Below are 17,340 nucleotides of genomic sequence, written 5' to 3' on the forward strand. Positions count from 1 at the left end.
TAGGCGCATAAGCACAAACGACAGTGAGAGACCGTTCCCTGACCCGAAGGCGTAGGGAGATGACCCTCTCATTCACCGGGGTAGACTCCAACACATGGCGGCTGAACTGGGGGGCTATTAATAAGCCCACACCAGCCCGCCGCCTCTCACCTTGGGCAACGCCAGAATAGTGGAGAGTCCACCCTCGATCGAGTAGAGTGGTTCCAGAACCCAAGCTGTGAGTGGAAGTGAGCCCGACTATATCTAGACGGTATCTCTCAACTTCCCGCACCAGCTCAGGCTCCTTCCCCGCCAGTGAGGTGACATTCCAAGTCCCAAAAACCAGAGTTGGCGCCCGAGGTTTGGGTCGGCCGGGCACTCGGCCCCGACCACCGCCCAAATCACAATGCACCGGCCCCTTACGGTTTCTCCGGCAGGTGGTGAGCCCACCGAAGAGCGGCTCCACGTCATGGCTTCGGGCTGAGCCTGGCCAGGCCCCGTGGGCATAGACCTGGCCACCAGGCGCTCGCATGCGAGCCCCCCCCCCAGGCCTGGCTCCAGGGTGGGGCCCCGGTGACCCCATACCGGGCGGGGTAAACGGACGCCTTGCTTTTTCCTTCATAAGGGGTTTTTGAACCGCGCTTTGTCTCGTCTGTAATCCAGGACCTGTCTGCCATGGGAGACCCTACCAGGGGCATGTAGCCCCAGACAACATAGCTCCTGGACTCATTCAGGCACTCAAACCCCTCCACCACGATAAGGTGGCGGTTCACGGATAAATGTAAATATGGTATTGAGTTTTACTTAATTTTTTCATCATAAATGGCTCCTAAAACATTAAAGAGTTCATCCATCCATCCATCCATTTTCATTACGGCATGTCTTAAGCTGGTAAGTAGTATGTCCTGAGTTGTGGTAGTCCGGAGCCTATCCTGGAATCACCGAGCACAAGGCGATGGAAGGAGATAGCTTGGTACACCCTGGATAGGACACCAGACATTTAAGTTATCTTGTCCACATTATCTTCCAGGAGCATCTGCCTGATGGAAGCACCCAATGACTCATCCTGCCCTAACAGAATAATGAAGGCCAGCTTTTGCCAATGGAAGGAAACCATGGAGAACTTTAAAGCAGCTGGTCTGAAGGCTTCAGAGGAGGACTGCTTGGGAGTGAGTGTGTTTTGTTTGTGATTCTGGGCTCTCTGAAGGGTGCCAAGTCCCCCTGTTGGCTTCTTTTTTTGGTTTGAAATAAAATCTGTTTTGTTGGAACACCTGCTGTCTTAAATCCTACCTGTGTGGCTGTATCTGCCCCACAACCAGCCACAACACATCTAACAATGTTTCATGCTTTGTTTAATGTAGGATCAGACAGCTGTAAAAAAGTTTAAGCTCAGTCATGAACAGACTCTAAATCAATGAGGTTCTAAGGTGCCAAAATGAAAAAAAAAACAATATTCAGTTCTATGTTCTGTAAAATATTGAGTATTAAAACAGGATTCATTAGATTTTTCTTTCACATGTGATTGGAAATAGCCAGAATACAAGGGCAGTACCTGAAATGGGCAAGAAGAAACCTCATTTTGAAAGTGGAGCCCTTCACATTAGTTTATGAAAGTATCATTGTATACAATCTAGTCCATTAATAGATATAAGCTTTAACTTCCCTGCTACTGTTAATTTTAACGCCAGGTCTTTAGCGTGGAAAACCCATGCATGGTGACGTGATGTCATGGAGGCATATAATGTGTGAAGCAGCACAGAAAGAGGAACTTCCTTTGACAGTCAGAGGGCGACCGACAGCGACTGCGGAGATGGCACTAAAACTGCAGCTTTACTTTCTAGTCTGCCTTTACGCTGGTGAGTTGTGCATCTTGTCTACTGTAGACCCTGAGCCAACTTGGAGTTGAAACAGCATTTTGATCGATTTTAGCACTATACCTTTGCTGGTAATGTAAATTGATCACGTACTTGCCTGCATGTTTTTTCTTGTGAGGGTTCCAAGAAAACACTTTAATACTTGGTATCCATATGACAAGACAACCATTTACATTGCAGAGTAAGATACTGATGACATGTATCTGGGTATTTGGTAAAATGTTTCATTTGCATAAGAGTGATGAAGTTGTCTCTTAATGTTTCACAGCAAACAAAAAAAAACTCATTGTGTAAAATGGTAAACTGTTATTAGAGGTATTCTAGCACAAATATTGTTTTGCAGAATTTTATCAGTGAAAACAAAAAGATATCTATATTTATTAAATTGTGCTTATTATTGATTCATTACGCAGCAGCAGAAATGTGTAGTGGGATAATGATTCATGCACTGAGGTCAAGACCGGGGCTTGTGGTTTAGAAATCCAATTATATAAATATCACTTGTTACAGAATGGAAAACAAAATAACAATTTTGAATCACCAAATCAATGACATTCTGTTGTTATTGATAAAACCTCTGAGGACAATATCATTATGATGAAAAAGTTTCAGAAATGGGTATCACTGTATTCTACTGATGATTTTTGTTCCTTTGGTCTCTTAAAATTGTTTAGAACATGAAAATACCCTCACTCTGCTTCAGATTAGCAGTTAGTCATCACCAACCTCTATAACGCCTTTGCTTGCAGACACTTGCTTTAGCTAAAAATATTACAGTATAAAGTCCTCTCCATGCATTCAGAAACTAATCAGACACATCTTACTTATGAATGTAGAGTGGGGATTCTAAACCTTTTTATCCCATGGACCTCTTTGGCAGTCTGGTGAAGCCTACGGACCCCTTTCCGAATAATATATTTAAATGCGTAGAATAAAATATGTTCAAAGGATCAGCTATATTGAAATATAGTTATGAACATATTAATTTTGTCTATAGCTTCAGTTAGAGGTTGGTGAAAATAAAGACGTACATTGATTTTCATCCAAGTTCACAGACCTCTGTGAAATCAGTCTGTGGCCCGCAGGTTATGAACCCTTGACCTAGAAATACAAGTGCGCTGTGATTGGGGAGTCATCACATGGGGGGTCAAATCACCATCATTTCATCTTCCGCTGTGAAATGTGTTAAAAATAGACGAGTCAAAAGTGTAATTAAATCTTGATGAAAGGGGAAAAAAACAACGTTATACCTAAATCTTGTTTTGCGTTTCAGTTTAACGTGTTAAAAATGAACATGTTGACTAATTAATGCAAAAACAAGCCCAACAGAATGGAAACATTCAGTGTACGGAATACTTAGCACATTACTGGCACTGTGGTCTCTAATGTCCCACACAGGATACGAGAAAAGAAATGACCTTTAACATGGAAAAATACCCCCTGCCCAGCATCAAGAAGTGTTAGAACCCCCATATGTGGAGTTGTTCGGAGAACTCAATAAAGTAGAGAAAAACAAAGAAATAACCAAAGAGAGGATATGAGAGATGAATGTGAACAGAAAAAATGCTTTTACAGTAAGAAAATCAAATATGGTTGTGCGTCTGTACATCGCCCACTTTTGCTTTTAAGTTTCTCATTTGACGAACTTCTTTCTTCAGCCCTTGACTTCCTGTTGCAATGTCACTGCCATAAAGAGTAAAAAGGCAAAGTCTGCCCCACCGCAGACAGAGAAACTCCCCCCTCCACATTGTTGCAGATCTCTCAGAACGTGATGTGTATTAACAGACCCCCCGACCCTGCGGTTTCCTGCAGCCTCCCCCACGCTACAAGCGCTTTCCACTGCAGCCCCCATGTTCCCTGACTGGACAGGCTGAGAACCAGCCCTCAGGCCGGTGAATCACACGTGGGCTGGTGGGCATGCGAAGCCTTGTCAATGAATCATCACACCGTGGGTAGTGGCAAAAGCCTCTGCTCTTCCATCACCATGCACATGCTGATGTTTATGATTTCCCTTCACTTTCATTACTACCTCATGCCTCACAGTCTGAGTATCAAGGTCAGGTCTGCAGGTCATGGGCATTGCTGGTTTTCATTTTTTACTCATTTCCATGATCTACTTAATCCCAGCACTGTACTGGGTGTAATTATTTCTAACGTGTCAGGACAGCAGCACATTCTGTCCACAATACAGCATTGAAATGTGTTGCACTTCGGAATGCACAACAAAATGTCCGTAATTCATCACATACTTTTTTTATTCTTATCAAAAGGATTTATGTATTATCAGTATTATCAAAAGAGTTTATGATGGACTGGAATCCCTTTCAGTACTTCTGGGATAGGCTCCGGACTGCCATGACCCTGACCAGGACAAGCACTTAATGAAGATGGATGGATTATGCACTTACTTTCTACATGTATTAATTTTACTCGTGCGTGCATTATTAATAACCGCTTGCCCAGTGCAGGGTGGCGGCACTCTGTATATCTGTCTATTTAGGAAACATATGATGCAAGACATGCTATACCCTAAATGACAATTTGGGTCATTGATGATTATAGTATTAAAAAATGTCACAAGATCACTGCATCTTTTTCTCTGCAAGGTGCGCGGACGCCGTGCAGTTAGAGACGCAGTTCAGCGTTACTAGGGAACGTTCAACGCTAGACGACCTTCATCTGACATTGAGATTAAGGCTCTGCTTTTTATAATTTCAATGACTGAGTTACTGGTTACATGTAATGCACTCATTGTGTTTTTTTGCTTTGGTGAAAACCATCTGCTGAATAAATGTATATGTAAATGTACATCTTCTTCAGCAGATGTTTTTCTCAGAATCAGCGTACATCTCAGAAAACAAAACAACAGTGCACCGCAACAACAGAAGAAGAGATTTTGATGCAGACATGTGATTCTTGAGAACAGTCAATTTGTCTCATACCACAGTATAGACCAGTATACATTACACCAGTAGCTGCATACAGGGTTTTTTTATTATTGTTATTACTGTTATAAAACAGATCACATAAAATGAGTTTATCGAACACTTAGGAGATCAGGGGAGAAGTTAGACTGAACAAAATGTGTTCTGAGACCCTTCTTAAATGTTGAAAGACATTCAGCAGTTCCGAGTGAGGGGGGAAGTCATTCCACCACATCGAAGCCAGAACTGAAAACCTATGTGCTTTTGCCCTTGGACCTTTTGTGTGTGGGACCCCCAAGTGGGCAGAGGTGGAGGAGTGTCGCAAGTCTGTCAATGAGTGATCAGACTCTGTAGGTGACTTACAAGAACAGGAAGGACTTCTGAGCAAAGTCCTGGATAGGCAGAGCCCCCCCCCCCGGGGAGCTGGGTTTCACCCTATGATAGAGGATTTGTTGTTGTGAAACATCTAGAACATTCATCACAAAACACATCAGTTTTGGCCTTCCCCAATTAGTACGATGCAAAAAGGGCAAAATATCAATTTTTTGTAATATTCTGCAATCTGAATATAAATGAATATGATATGCAGTCCAGTAAAGAGCTCCTTTTCCAGGGATGTTTCCCTAGCAGGTTCACCGCCCATTTTCCACCTACATAGAACAGGTGTAATACAGTCTTCATTTTTTTATCTGACTTACTTTTAGCTCAAGACTGAAAGTTCATACTCTCTTCCTTTTCAGGCATTGCAGAATCTTCAGCTGTGGAGACTCTCACAGTGATGGAGGGTCAAACACTCACCTTGAGCTGCTCAGTCAGTAACACTAGCAATGACCACGTTGAGTGGAGGAATCCACATGACTTTGTGGTATTTTTCAACAACTATAAAGGTAAAGATCAGTTTTTAATGTATTTGTTTTGTTTTTTTCTGTATTAACGTAACAAGTGAACTTATGTGACCTGGTTACTTACTCGTGGCCTGACCAACTTTGCGTGAGAGAGCTGCTTAGGTGGACAATTGAGTATTTGATTACAAGTAGTTGTAGTTTTACACACATTTTTTAAAGAAGTCTCGTTTGCCATTTTGTTCGAAATGTCTGGTAACATGGCTACGTGCACATTTTCTGTTTTGATATTTGTTCAAAAACAAAACAGCATTTATTCAGCGAACGTCTTGCAGCAGTTACGAACATTGTTTGCAAGTACGGAAAACCCGTGTTCTTATTTAGCATTCCTTTGTATAATTTTTGGACAAATTTGAATCACTGCTAAAGAATAAACCAGCGAACGAACGAGTACGGCATTTTGTGGACGTTCTGGAGCTCTTAAGCAGAGCGTTAGATCACATTTGTTGCTGCATCTTTAAATTGTGCTCTGCGGAGATGTTCGATTACATGGCCAAATAATCCTTTTTCTGTTTTATCTGCAGTTCTTAAAGACAAACGGTACAAGGTGATCAACGTTTCAAGTTCAGAAGTCCAACTAAGTCTCTCTAATGTCATATTCAGAGATGGGGGGGTGTACAAATGTTTAGAATACACCCATCCGGTGACAACCAAGCTGTTCCGTGTTACAGTCGTAGGTAAGGACTGTGGTTCCTCAGAAATAAATACACACACACACACACACACTTTCAGAACCGCTTGTCCCATACGGGGTCACGGGGAACCGGAGCCTACCCGGCAACACAGGGCGTAAGGCCGGAGGGGGAGGGGACACACCCAGGACGGGACGCCAGTCCGCCGCAAGGCACCCCAAGCGGGAATCGAACCCCAGACCCACCGGAGAGCAGGACCCGGTCCAACCCACTGCGCCACCGTGCCCCCCTCAGAAATAAATAGAATAGAATAATTTTACAACAGAGGATGTCATTTCAGTTGTAGGCAGGCAGCAGGTGTTGTAGCACTTCTGCTACTTTTAGAAGCAATATGAAGTGGTAATGCAATAGTAATATGTGACTAGTGATAATGTATAATAATAACTGTAGGTATAATATATAATATCCATATATCTATATAACTTTCTATCTGTATACATCTACATAAATATCTAAATAACTATCTATGTATAATAAGAACTATGTTTCTTTTCTTCAAGGGCATCCAAAGCTTGAGGCAACTGAACACGAGGACAAGTTTGCCATTAAATGTTCATCGCAGGCAAATTTTCCTCCTCCAACAATATTTTGGCTGTTTGAAAATGGACTGGAGGTCCAAGGTTAGTGTTGGACCAACTCTCCTGGCTCACCGCAACACGACACATTTTACTGTAAAATACTAAATATCGGGAGAATAAACAAAAATACAGAACTGAGACAAGAGAACAATAGATGCCGTAGCAAATCTCCCAACACCTTTCCATGGTTCACACAAAAAAGAGGAAATGAATATTTGCACATCCTGCCCAAAGGCCGTGATTAGAAAGTTTATTATAAGTGTCAGTATGGTTGTGGCGGCCTTCGTAACCGTTGATCTTATTTGCAGAGGCAGCAACGTAGCCCACCTAAAGAGCCTGTGTATTATAAATATATTTATTTGTATGTTTCTACATATGCGTATATAGCTCGGGTGAAAAAACAACCACACGGGGTCAAATAACCATTTCATAATGTGAAAAGTGATGCATTCACACACCAACAGTGTAAGATCTGTAAAGCACTAAAACACCAGGGAAAAGACATGATAAGCAAGGAAGGGATCACAATGATATCTTTTATCATATTAAAATAATTATCGCACAGTACGGTAATTATTTGCCTTTTGAAACAGTACAGCTAATGTGCAGTAGACTGAGGTCCGAGTCAAATTTCTCAAGCTGGAAGAATTCAAGCTCCTGCTTTCTTTCTGTAACACATCAGTACATTGATGAAAATGTAGTGTTTATCAAGCCATTTCAAGCCAAAGGCTGGTTATTTGAACCAAATACCTAGTCGTGCACCACCACACAGATTTTTATTTTTTTTTGTGTATATTGATACTGATGCCTCCTCTGCACTTTTTTCTTGCTATTTAGCTGATCCCCACTATCGATGTGATTCGAACAAATGCACTTCGCTGGATATTTTGCTCGTTCGAGCTTATAAGAGGAGAGTGACCGTGACATGCATCGCCCGCCATCAAGGCTTGTACAGCTCACATCTGATGAATTTCATCACCATTGTCAATAATTGTAAGTATTAACAGAGCAATTTCCATGTACGCATATTTCCATGTCGAATTTGTAATTCGACAGGTGTCTGATTATACTGCAAATAGGAGTTAATTTTTACTTTAGCGCCAAAGACGGAATTTTCCGGAATGTATTTCACGTAGGTTATGGATAGCTGTGTGAACTTGGCTTTTAGGGAAATTGGATTTACGTTGTTTACACCATTGTTTTGTTTAGCTGCGTACACATTGTCGGATAGAGCGGAGTTGTGCCTGCAGTCGTTTTTACAGTTTCTCATGTCACTGGCAGCACAAAGCTGAGCTCAACTGTCAGGCACACGGCCTTACGGTGGAAGAAGCCTGTCTGTCCAGTACACAATCCGTATAAATTTCAAGAAAGTTTAAAAAAACTAGCGTGGGATTTCTCAAGGTTTATTCCCTCATATGGCGAGAAGTAGCTTTCTGAACTCTGTGTAAACAGAGAGAGGATATTTCTTTGTGCAATGGTCATTTCAAAGAACGGGAAGTGAAAGGGCCATGTCCTTGTAGCTTCAGCTCACTTGGAAAGCACCTCTCGCCAGTATCCTTGGTGCTTTCCCTTCACAATTCCACCCGCTGTAACGTCATGTCTTGTGACGGGTGGAACCGACTTCTTAAATTGTCTTTCAAGTTAAATTGCACAATGTTTTCATGCACCCCATGTGACCGAGCAAGAAAACGTTCACAAGATACACCAGTACTTGCAGTCGACACATGCTTTAAAATGTCAAATTATTTACTGTTTCCATTTTGCTGATCTTAACCTGAATAGAACATCTTGTTTTTCCAGAAATCCACTATATATTATTGGTGTTTCGGCTGAATTGGTGATCCCAAATTGGCCATAGTGTGTACATGTGAGGGGAGCGCAGTGGCGCAGTGGGTTTGACCAGGTCCTGCTCTCTGGTGGGCCTGGGGTTCGAGTCCCGCTTGGGGTGCCTTGCGACGGACTGGCATCCCGTCATGGGACCAGTGGTTTCAGACAACGTGTGTTTTTGTGTGTGATTGTGCACTTTCCCTGCCACGACCCTCATGGGACAAGCAGTTAATGAGTGAGTGAGTGAAAGTTTGTTTGTCACACACATTCTGTGTATGTTCTGGTTTCACATGAAATAAAAAATATACCCATCATACCTTATTTTTTACATTTGAATTAGCCATTGAAGAACCGCGGACAGCATCAACACCTGGACATTTGTCTACTACCAGTGCTTCCACACCAACAGCCCCGCGTACACAATCCACTACTGGTTTGGAGTTCATTACTGACAGTGAGTTCAAGTCAATCTTTGTTTGTACATGCTGTCATATGACCATTCTGTGAGAACGACATACATTGCTCAGGTGTAAAAAGGAGACCACAGCTCGTCTGAGAGCATATCAAACCACAGTTCAGTTTCCTGAAACTGCAAGTGGCTATTAAAGCAAACTGAATTAACAAAGTATTAACTTGCCACCCTGGTGATTCTCTCTATAGTCAATTAATATTGTAAGATTCAATTAAGATTCATTATTTACACTCAATAAATTCATTCTTAACAGTAGACTGGAATAAATGTGTACAAAATATGTGCATATCCATATGTTACATATGTCAGGCAGTCACGTGGTAGAGGCGCTTGAGCAGCTCACGTGGTGCAGAGGGAGGCTGTCAATGTCGGTACTGAGTTGCCCCCTAGTGGTGAATGTGCGTCACAGCAATTACTGACGTGTCCATTTGTACAGTCCTTGTTCTTTAGGAATTATGGAATGAAACACATAATGAATTATGAGTTTAATTTGTATTTCCCAAATGTCTGCAGGTGAAACTCCTGCCCTGGGGACAACTGAATCCACATTAATAAACTCCAGCATGAGTACCAACTCCAGCACAGAAGGTAGAGAACATGCCAACGCCGGAAACTGTTTTTTCGTTCATTACTCATTTCAGTACATTTCAGTTTATTCTTGGATGGAAACTTCCCTTCACAGCACACATTATATCTCCACCAACCAGTTTAACTCGTTCTGCTCGCAGTACACACACACACACATTTTCTGAACCGCTTACCCCATATGGGGTCGCGGGGAACCGGAGCCTAACCCGGCAACTCAGGGCGTAAGGCCGGAGAGGGAGGGGACACACCCAGGACGGGACGCCAGTCCGCTGCAAGGCACCCCAAGCAGGACTTGAACCCCAGACCCACCAGAGAGCAGGACCCGGTCCAACCCACTGCGCCATCGTGCCCCCCTGCTTGCAGTACACACACACACACACATTTTCAGAACCGCTTACCCCATATGGGGTCGCGGGGAACCGGAGCCTACCCGGTAACACAGGGCGTAAGGCCGGAGGGGGAGGGGACACACCCAGGACGGGACGCCAGTCCGCTGCAAGGCACCCCAAGCAGGACTTGAACCCCAGACCCACCAGAGAGCAGGACCCGGTCCAACCCACTGCGCCATCGTGCCCCCCTGCTTGCAGTACATTAAAGTGAAATTCAGTACATCAGCTCTAACCCAATTTAATATTCATTTTTAAAATGTGCTGTATGTATTGTGTCCACAGCTGAGATGTCACCTTGGCTTCCTTAAGTGCTGTGAATTTAGTAAAAAAATTGTACAAAAAAGGCTTATCATCATTATTATTATCTTAGGGAGTCTCACTGAAATGGAGAAGAGGAAGGCAGAGCCTGGTTCCCCGCTGCTCATCTTCCTTGTGACCTGCCTTATTTTGGCTCTTCTGGTTGTTGTCACTTTCTTTGCCATTAAGCTGAGAAGAGCACATGTCCTGTGGAAAAAAGGTGAGACAATGCACGAGAACACAACTCTTGTGTTTGGTTACTTGCATTTTTATTGGTGTAAATGCAGTTTCGGATCTTTGCCAAGGCTGAGAAACTTAAGAAATAATCCACTGACTCCTAAAATGTTGTCATGATGATAATCATACTACCATTATCATATATGCTAAAGAGTTATCCCAATTATTTTTTTCAGAAAATGAAGATACAGATCAGTCCCTGGAAAGCAATAAATCAAAATCAAGCCACGAAGACAAGCAGGCTCAAGAAAGGAGAGGCCACGGCAGTGTTATTAAACCAGGTAAGAGTCTAAAACGTACATTTTAAACAGTCCTTACTGGAAATAAACATATGTGAGAATGAAAATAGGGAAGCAGTGCACAAAAAAAACTAACTCTTCTTAAACCGTCTGCTCCCAGGTTTCCAAAACACCATCTTCACAAAATACCGGCGTGAAGACTCGGTGGATAAAGAGGCGACAGTTGTCCAAAACGGACACAGCGCAGCCCAGATTCATGTCACCGTGGAGACACACGACCCAAGAACCTGTCCTCAAGTGAAGGAGACAGATCTGTAGAAATCTCCCAAGACTGTGGGTGTCAAACTGCACTCAGGCATCCTGGGCCTTTCCAGTCCTGTGGGGCTCAGAGAAGGACCACTATTACCTGATCCGCACATGGATGGATCGCTAACTGAACTCTTCAGTAACTAAGAGGGGAGGCTGGTGAAAAAGTGCGAAGCCCTGCCATTTCGAGGGTCTGCATTTCCCACCTGAGCCCCACGTGGTTTCTGCACTGCATCCATGTCGCTGACATGGAGGAACTGCAGTGTCCTTCCACGGGCTCCTGAATGTTGTGCATTCGAATGTTAATTAAATCTGTAATATTATATTTCACGTGTGAATAAAACAGATTGTACTGTAAATGTTTTAATAAAAGTTAGAACTTGAATTTTGATGTTTTTGACGAAAGTGCGTTTTATTTTTGAACTGTAATTCTACTTTAATTTTTTAATTGCGAAAAATACCGATTTAAAAAAAAAATTTATTGAGAAAGGTTTTACTTATCTCGCAAAAAAGTACTGAACGCTTCCATTTTGAACAGAGCACGTGGTTGGTGCTAGAATTGTCTCCGCCAAATTGCAGAGTATTATTAGCAGGTTAGCTACCTATACCGGCAACTTGTCGTTAATACATGTAGACTCAAACATCTGTAATGAAAATTAGTCTACCAGCACTTCCACGCTACATATTGATTTAAACAAATTATACTGAATTATAATTTGTAGCGCCGTTTATGCGACAACCCCTCCTTCAGGTCTCGGAACACTGTGTCGTAAAGGGCCTTGTAATGCGCTGCAGGAAACTCTGAGTTTCAATTGGTTACGTTTACTTGGTGGTCACTGGAAACCTTAACGTTGATTGGTTTGGTTGGTTACGTTTTCGCTTGTCATTAAATTCCTGGTATGTGATTGGTCCGATAGCCGACGATATATGCAAGTTCCAGAAGCTTCTTCGTTCCTTCGCTTATAAGTAACAGTGGGACGCGTTAACGTCTGGTTCGCTTCAGATTAATACCAACAAAGGGTGTGTTTTATACCTCATTTTTAGGTAAGTTCTCTATGATATGGGGGGGGGGGGGAGGAATTGGTAATACTAAATATCTAACTTACTAGAGATCGACTCATAGACATAGGTTGTATAAACTTATAGTTTTTAATAATATAAGTATGTTGTGGCATATTATGGTCACCCACGCCACGTTGATCATCATTCATGTTCATTCATTTGTGTTACTTCGCTCATTCTGGCTTTTATTTAGCGAAAATTTCTTAAACTTTTTAATTCTGTAGTTTTTCCGATTGTCGACTAAGTTGTACTAGGTTGTGAAATGGTTCATGTTACTCTTAAGACTGCGTAAGTTTAATAATTAGTCTAACAAACGCATGCTGTGTTTTATGGAATAGTAAGTGAGCGTGGTATTGTTAACTACAGCGAGACTCACTTCCTGGTATTGGGAAGATTCTAGAACGTTACGTAACTGCTCGTGAGGTAGCTAATGAGGGAGGGCGCGCGCTGAATCGGGAACGTCTGGAACCTTCGAGAAGTTGCAGTACCCGCACGCGGTCGCCATTATTTTAAGCCTCTGTGTGGTCATGACGTGTGGCGCTAACTCTTATTTCAGTGCTGTTTTGTAACATTAAGTTACGGTTTTTATGGAGCCACCTTTATCTGTCTTTTTTTTAAAAAGAATTTCTTTTACCGAGGCGATGATTGATCGACTAAGTCGATGGAAACATAATTTTCCTGCGATAATTATGAGCGTTTCCTGTTTAAGGCTGCATTAACTAAGATGTTCAAAGGACTTGCTGTAGCAAGTGCATGGTTTGGATGATTTTCTGTGGCCTACAGATCATGGCAGATGCGAACAGCTAATTTTGAACTTCCCCTCTACAGGCAACATGTCGAAGGGACCAGCTGTTGGTATTGATCTGGGGACCACCTACTCCTGTGTGGGTGTTTTCCAACATGGCAAAGTGGAGATCATTGCCAATGACCAGGGCAACAGGACCACACCCAGCTATGTTGCATTCACTGATTCAGAACGTTTGATTGGGGATGCAGCAAAAAATCAGGTTGCAATGAACCCAACTAACACAGTGTTTGGTGAGTTTTTTTAAAAACAGGTCTTAGTTGGCATATAAGATTTTGATTTTAAAAAATTTTGTATTGATTTTAACTGTGGGTTAAGCTGTCTGCATTTTCTTACAGATGCCAAAAGACTGATTGGACGTAGGTTTGATGATCCTGTTGTACAATCTGACATGAAGCACTGGCCATTCATGGTTATCAATGACTCTTCCCGACCCAAAGTACAAGTTGAATACAAGGGTGAAACAAAGTCTTTCTACCCAGAGGAGATTTCCTCAATGGTGCTGACTAAAATGAAGGAGATTGCTGAGGCGTACCTGGGAAAAGTAAGTTGCAGTCTGGATTATTTTAAGTCACCTTTTTTACACTGCTTTATTTAGCAGGAGCTGTCTAAAGTCTTTAAAATGAATAGTTGGCAAAAGTGACTTATTGCAAGTACACTACTTGTGTTGGTCATCTATACATCAGTGACCCATTGTTGCAATACAGGTGACTTAGTCAGCAGTCCACTGGAACAGCATGTTTTTTGGACAGTGGGAGGAAATGGGTACTCAGAGGAATCCGACTCCAGACTTAAGCAGGCAATTGACCTTGCATCCTCTCGCCACTCAGGCAGTGAGACAACACTGTCTAGTACTGTGCTGCCTGACTGAATTGATAATGTTTCAGTCACGGTCAGATATAAGATCTAAGTTGTTTGCTTTTTGTTTCCAACTCATGACTTCTCTTACAGAGTGTTACCAATGCTGTAATTACTGTGCCAGCATACTTCAACGATTCTCAACGTCAGGCTACTAAAGATGCAGGAACAATTTCGGGCTTGAATGTTCTGCGAATCATCAATGAGCCAACAGCTGCTGCTATTGCCTATGGCCTGGACAAGAAGGTAAGATAAAGTATAGTTTTGGTGTTTCTGGGTTGTGAAATTTATCCTGTCACTTTCACTGCTGCTTTTTGTTTTAAGGTATTTAAATCTGTATTCTCTTCCAGGTTGGTTCTGAAAGGAATGTCCTCATCTTTGATCTTGGTGGTGGCACTTTTGATGTCTCCATCTTGACCATTGAAGATGGAATCTTTGAAGTGAAGTCCACTGCTGGAGACACTCACCTGGGTGGTGAAGACTTCGACAACCGTATGGTCAACCATTTCATCGCGGAGTTCAAACGCAAGTACAAGAAGGACATCAGCGACAACAAGAGAGCTGTTCGCCGTCTCCGCACGGCCTGTGAGAGGGCCAAACGTACCCTGTCCTCCAGCACTCAGGCCAGTATTGAAATCGACTCCCTGTACGAGGGCATCGACTTCTACACCTCCATCACCAGAGCTCGTTTTGAGGAGCTGAATGCCGACCTGTTCCGTGGCACTCTGGACCCAGTGGAGAAGTCTCTTCGCGATGCAAAGATGGACAAGGCCCAGATCCATGACATCGTCCTGGTTGGGGGTTCTACCCGTATCCCCAAAATCCAGAAGCTGCTCCAAGACTTCTTCAATGGCAAGGAGCTCAATAAGAGCATCAACCCCGATGAGGCCGTTGCCTACGGAGCAGGTAAAGTGCCGCAAGATCTTGTATGCCTGGAAGTATGGGTTCGCTGTGATGAAGTAGATTCCTAAGTCATTCGTAGTTTCCACCAGAGGTTGAAAGACCAAAGATGGCTCAAGTACCTTCCTTGGATGTCTGAGCGAGTCATTGTGTCTTGTTAGAACTTGTATTTCTGGCAAAAGTGACTCAATCCTTTTTCTGTCCTGACAGCTGTCCAGGCTGCCATCCTGTCTGGTGACAAGTCTGAGAATGTCCAGGACCTGCTTCTGCTGGATGTCACCCCACTGTCCCTGGGAATTGAGACCGCAGGTGGTGTTATGACTGTTTTGATCAAACGCAACACCACCATTCCTACAAAGCAGACCCAGACCTTCACAACCTACTCGGACAACCAACCTGGTGTGCTGATCCAGGTAAGCGCAAGAGGATTGTGGTGCAGTAGCAGAACAGGTTGTAGCTGCTTGCTGTGATGAAGTAGATTCCTAAGTCATTCGTAGTTTCCACCAGAGGTTGAAAGACCAAAGATGGCCCAAGTACCTTCCTTGGATGTCTGAGCGAGCATTTAGTGGCAAGCGGTCGTCTTTCCGGTATTGAGTGCAATTGTGGATGAGAATCTTGTGATTCCTGTAGGTATATGAGGGTGAGCGTGCCATGACCAAGGACAATAACTTGCTGGGCAAGTTTGAGCTGACTGGCATTCCACCTGCTCCCCGTGGAGTGCCCCAGATTGAGGTGACCTTTGACATTGATGCCAATGGCATTATGAATGTGTCTGCTGTTGACAAGAGCACTGGAAAGGAAAACAAGATCACAATCACGAATGATAAAGGTACAGTGCAATTTTAGCTTTCACTTTTCAAGTATTGGCATTAATATTGGAGAATAATTGCTTGCTTTATTTGCCCCAGGGCGTCTCAGCAAGGAGGACATTGAGCGCATGGTCCAGGAGGCTGAGAAATACAAGGCTGAGGATGATGTACAGCGTGACAAGGTAGCTGCTAAGAATGGCCTTGAGTCATATGCATTCAATATGAAGTCCACTGTTGAAGATGAGAAATTGAAGGGCAAGATCAGTGATGAAGATAAGCAGAAGATCCTGGACAAATGCAACGAAGTAATTAGCTGGCTTGACAAGAACCAGGTAAGCATATGGTGTGTTATAAATTTTGGCTTAAAAGTCTGAAAGCTTTGAAATCTTACTGAGTCTGTCTTTTGTAGACTGCTGAGAAGGATGAGTATGAGCACCAGCAGAAGGAGTTGGAGAAGGTGTGCAATCCCATCATCACCAAGCTGTACCAGAGTGCTGGGGGCATGCCAGGTGGAATGCCAGAGGGGATGCCAGGTGGCTTCCCAGGAGCTGGTGCTGGTTCTGGTGGTGGATCCTCTGGACCAACCATTGAGGAAGTTGACTAATCACTCCATGGCAGTTTTCGGCTACCTCTTTCAGTTGACCAATGTTTACGCGGTAGCTTTTCTAACTTCTGTGGCGCAGAATGTTAAAACATATGTTCAAAGCGTGATTGCCAAATTGCTATTTGTCATTAAGACTGTACATGTGTTAGAGTACTGTGCCACAGAGGAAGTTAACTTATAAAAGGGTAAACAGGGATCAATGTATCTCAGTTATCTATGGCCAGTAAATGTTTGCAACTGTTAAGCAGTCTTTCATGCACATCAGAATGTTGCTGACAGACAAATGTCTGACTTAGTCCCACTGTCACAATGTGTTTGAAATTGCCTGTTTCTGAAATAAACATCTCTGACTGGATTATTTCCCATTTGAGTGGACATTGCCACTTACTTGACCTTCCCCAATCCTTAATTTTAGGTGTCTTAATACTGGCAAGTACAAAGACTGACTTCAAGTTGAAGTGCTGGTGTAGGTCATGCTACTCCTTCTGCAGAGAAGGTGTAATTGTTGGGTATCCTGAAGTGGCTGTAAAACTTGTTGCCCTACATTAAGTGATGGTTGGAGCTGCAGTGTCTCTGGACATGTAATTGATACCTGGACCTTCTGTGTCAGTGCTGTGATAAATGTGCACAGTGGGTACTAGTTACAGTACATAAAATGACAGGGCAAAGGTTATCCCTGTAATTTTCTTTAGTATATAGAAAGCAACACCAGTTTCATGACTTGCCAGCTGCTGGGGGCAGGATGAAACCCTGCTTACAGTCGAACTCGAGCGTCCGCCTAAAGCCACATGGCTGGAGATGTCAGAGACGGCCAGTTTCCAGCGCACAGCTCAGTAACTGGGCCACCAGCGCTACCTGCCGTGTACCCGAGGCGACCTCTCTATTCTACATAAAGCTAAACGCCAAGAGTTCAACGAAATATTTAGAATTGTGAGAGGAAACGCGAGAGAAAAACGCGCCCTTCCCTCCTGCCTGAACTCCTCCCCTGCGCTCCATTG

The 17,340-nt window shown here is 43.2% G+C and overlaps 2 protein-coding genes and 2 non-coding genes across 4 annotated transcripts; all 4 read left to right on the forward strand.

Moving 5' to 3' along the window:
• The first annotated feature begins 1,454 nt into the window (after positions 1 to 1,454).
• On the forward strand, positions 1,455 to 11,576 carry crtam (cytotoxic and regulatory T cell molecule). The gene is made up of 10 exons (XM_018755213.2): positions 1,455 to 1,835; positions 5,518 to 5,664; positions 6,204 to 6,356; positions 6,872 to 6,991; positions 7,787 to 7,942; positions 9,117 to 9,230; positions 9,762 to 9,836; positions 10,596 to 10,742; positions 10,936 to 11,040; positions 11,159 to 11,576. The coding sequence occupies exons 1-10, from the start codon at positions 1,688 to 1,690 to the stop codon at positions 11,314 to 11,316; spliced, it is 1,323 nt and encodes a 440-aa protein (XP_018610729.2). The 5' UTR covers positions 1,455 to 1,687; the 3' UTR covers positions 11,317 to 11,576.
• A 675-nt stretch (positions 11,577 to 12,251) lies between these two features.
• hspa8 (heat shock protein 8) lies at positions 12,252 to 16,707 on the forward strand. Its single transcript, XM_018755348.2, has 9 exons — positions 12,252 to 12,348; positions 13,195 to 13,404; positions 13,510 to 13,715; positions 14,123 to 14,275; positions 14,380 to 14,935; positions 15,140 to 15,342; positions 15,560 to 15,758; positions 15,838 to 16,070; positions 16,148 to 16,707. Exons 2-9 carry the CDS (start codon positions 13,200 to 13,202, stop codon positions 16,340 to 16,342), a joined length of 1,950 nt encoding a protein of 649 aa, XP_018610864.1. The 5' UTR covers positions 12,252 to 12,348; positions 13,195 to 13,199; the 3' UTR covers positions 16,343 to 16,707.
• LOC114910461 (small nucleolar RNA SNORD14) lies at positions 14,976 to 15,072 on the forward strand. Its single transcript, XR_003797653.1, has one exon. It is a non-coding gene; the product is annotated as a small nucleolar RNA SNORD14 (small nucleolar RNA).
• On the forward strand, positions 15,391 to 15,487 carry LOC114910450 (small nucleolar RNA SNORD14). Its single transcript, XR_003797642.1, has one exon. It is a non-coding gene; the product is annotated as a small nucleolar RNA SNORD14 (small nucleolar RNA).
• Positions 16,708 to 17,340: the final 633 nt, after the last annotated feature.

This window comes from Scleropages formosus, chromosome 4 (assembly GCF_900964775.1).
Source record: "Scleropages formosus chromosome 4, fSclFor1.1, whole genome shotgun sequence".
Lineage (NCBI taxonomy): Eukaryota > Metazoa > Chordata > Actinopteri > Osteoglossiformes > Osteoglossidae > Scleropages > Scleropages formosus.

What these genes read in the sequence shown, in the direction of transcription:
- crtam (XM_018755213.2), top strand. Translation starts at nt 1,688, where the DNA reads ATGCATGGTGACGTGATGTCATGGAGGCATATAATGTGTGAAGCAGCA. An exon ending in TCTAGTCTGCCTTTACGCTG is followed by an intron (nt 1,836 to 5,517) that starts GTGAGTTGTGCA and finishes CTTCCTTTTCAG; the next exon opens with GCATTGCAGAATCTTCAGCT. An exon ending in CATCACCATTGTCAATAATT is followed by an intron (nt 7,943 to 9,116) that starts GTAAGTATTAAC and finishes CATTTGAATTAG; the next exon opens with CCATTGAAGAACCGCGGACA.
- hspa8 (XM_018755348.2), top strand. Translation starts at nt 13,200, where the DNA reads ATGTCGAAGGGACCAGCTGTTGGTATTGATCTGGGGACCACCTACTCC. An exon ending in GGCCGTTGCCTACGGAGCAG is followed by an intron (nt 14,936 to 15,139) that starts GTAAAGTGCCGC and finishes CTGTCCTGACAG; the next exon opens with CTGTCCAGGCTGCCATCCTG. An exon ending in AACCTGGTGTGCTGATCCAG is followed by an intron (nt 15,343 to 15,559) that starts GTAAGCGCAAGA and finishes TGATTCCTGTAG; the next exon opens with GTATATGAGGGTGAGCGTGC.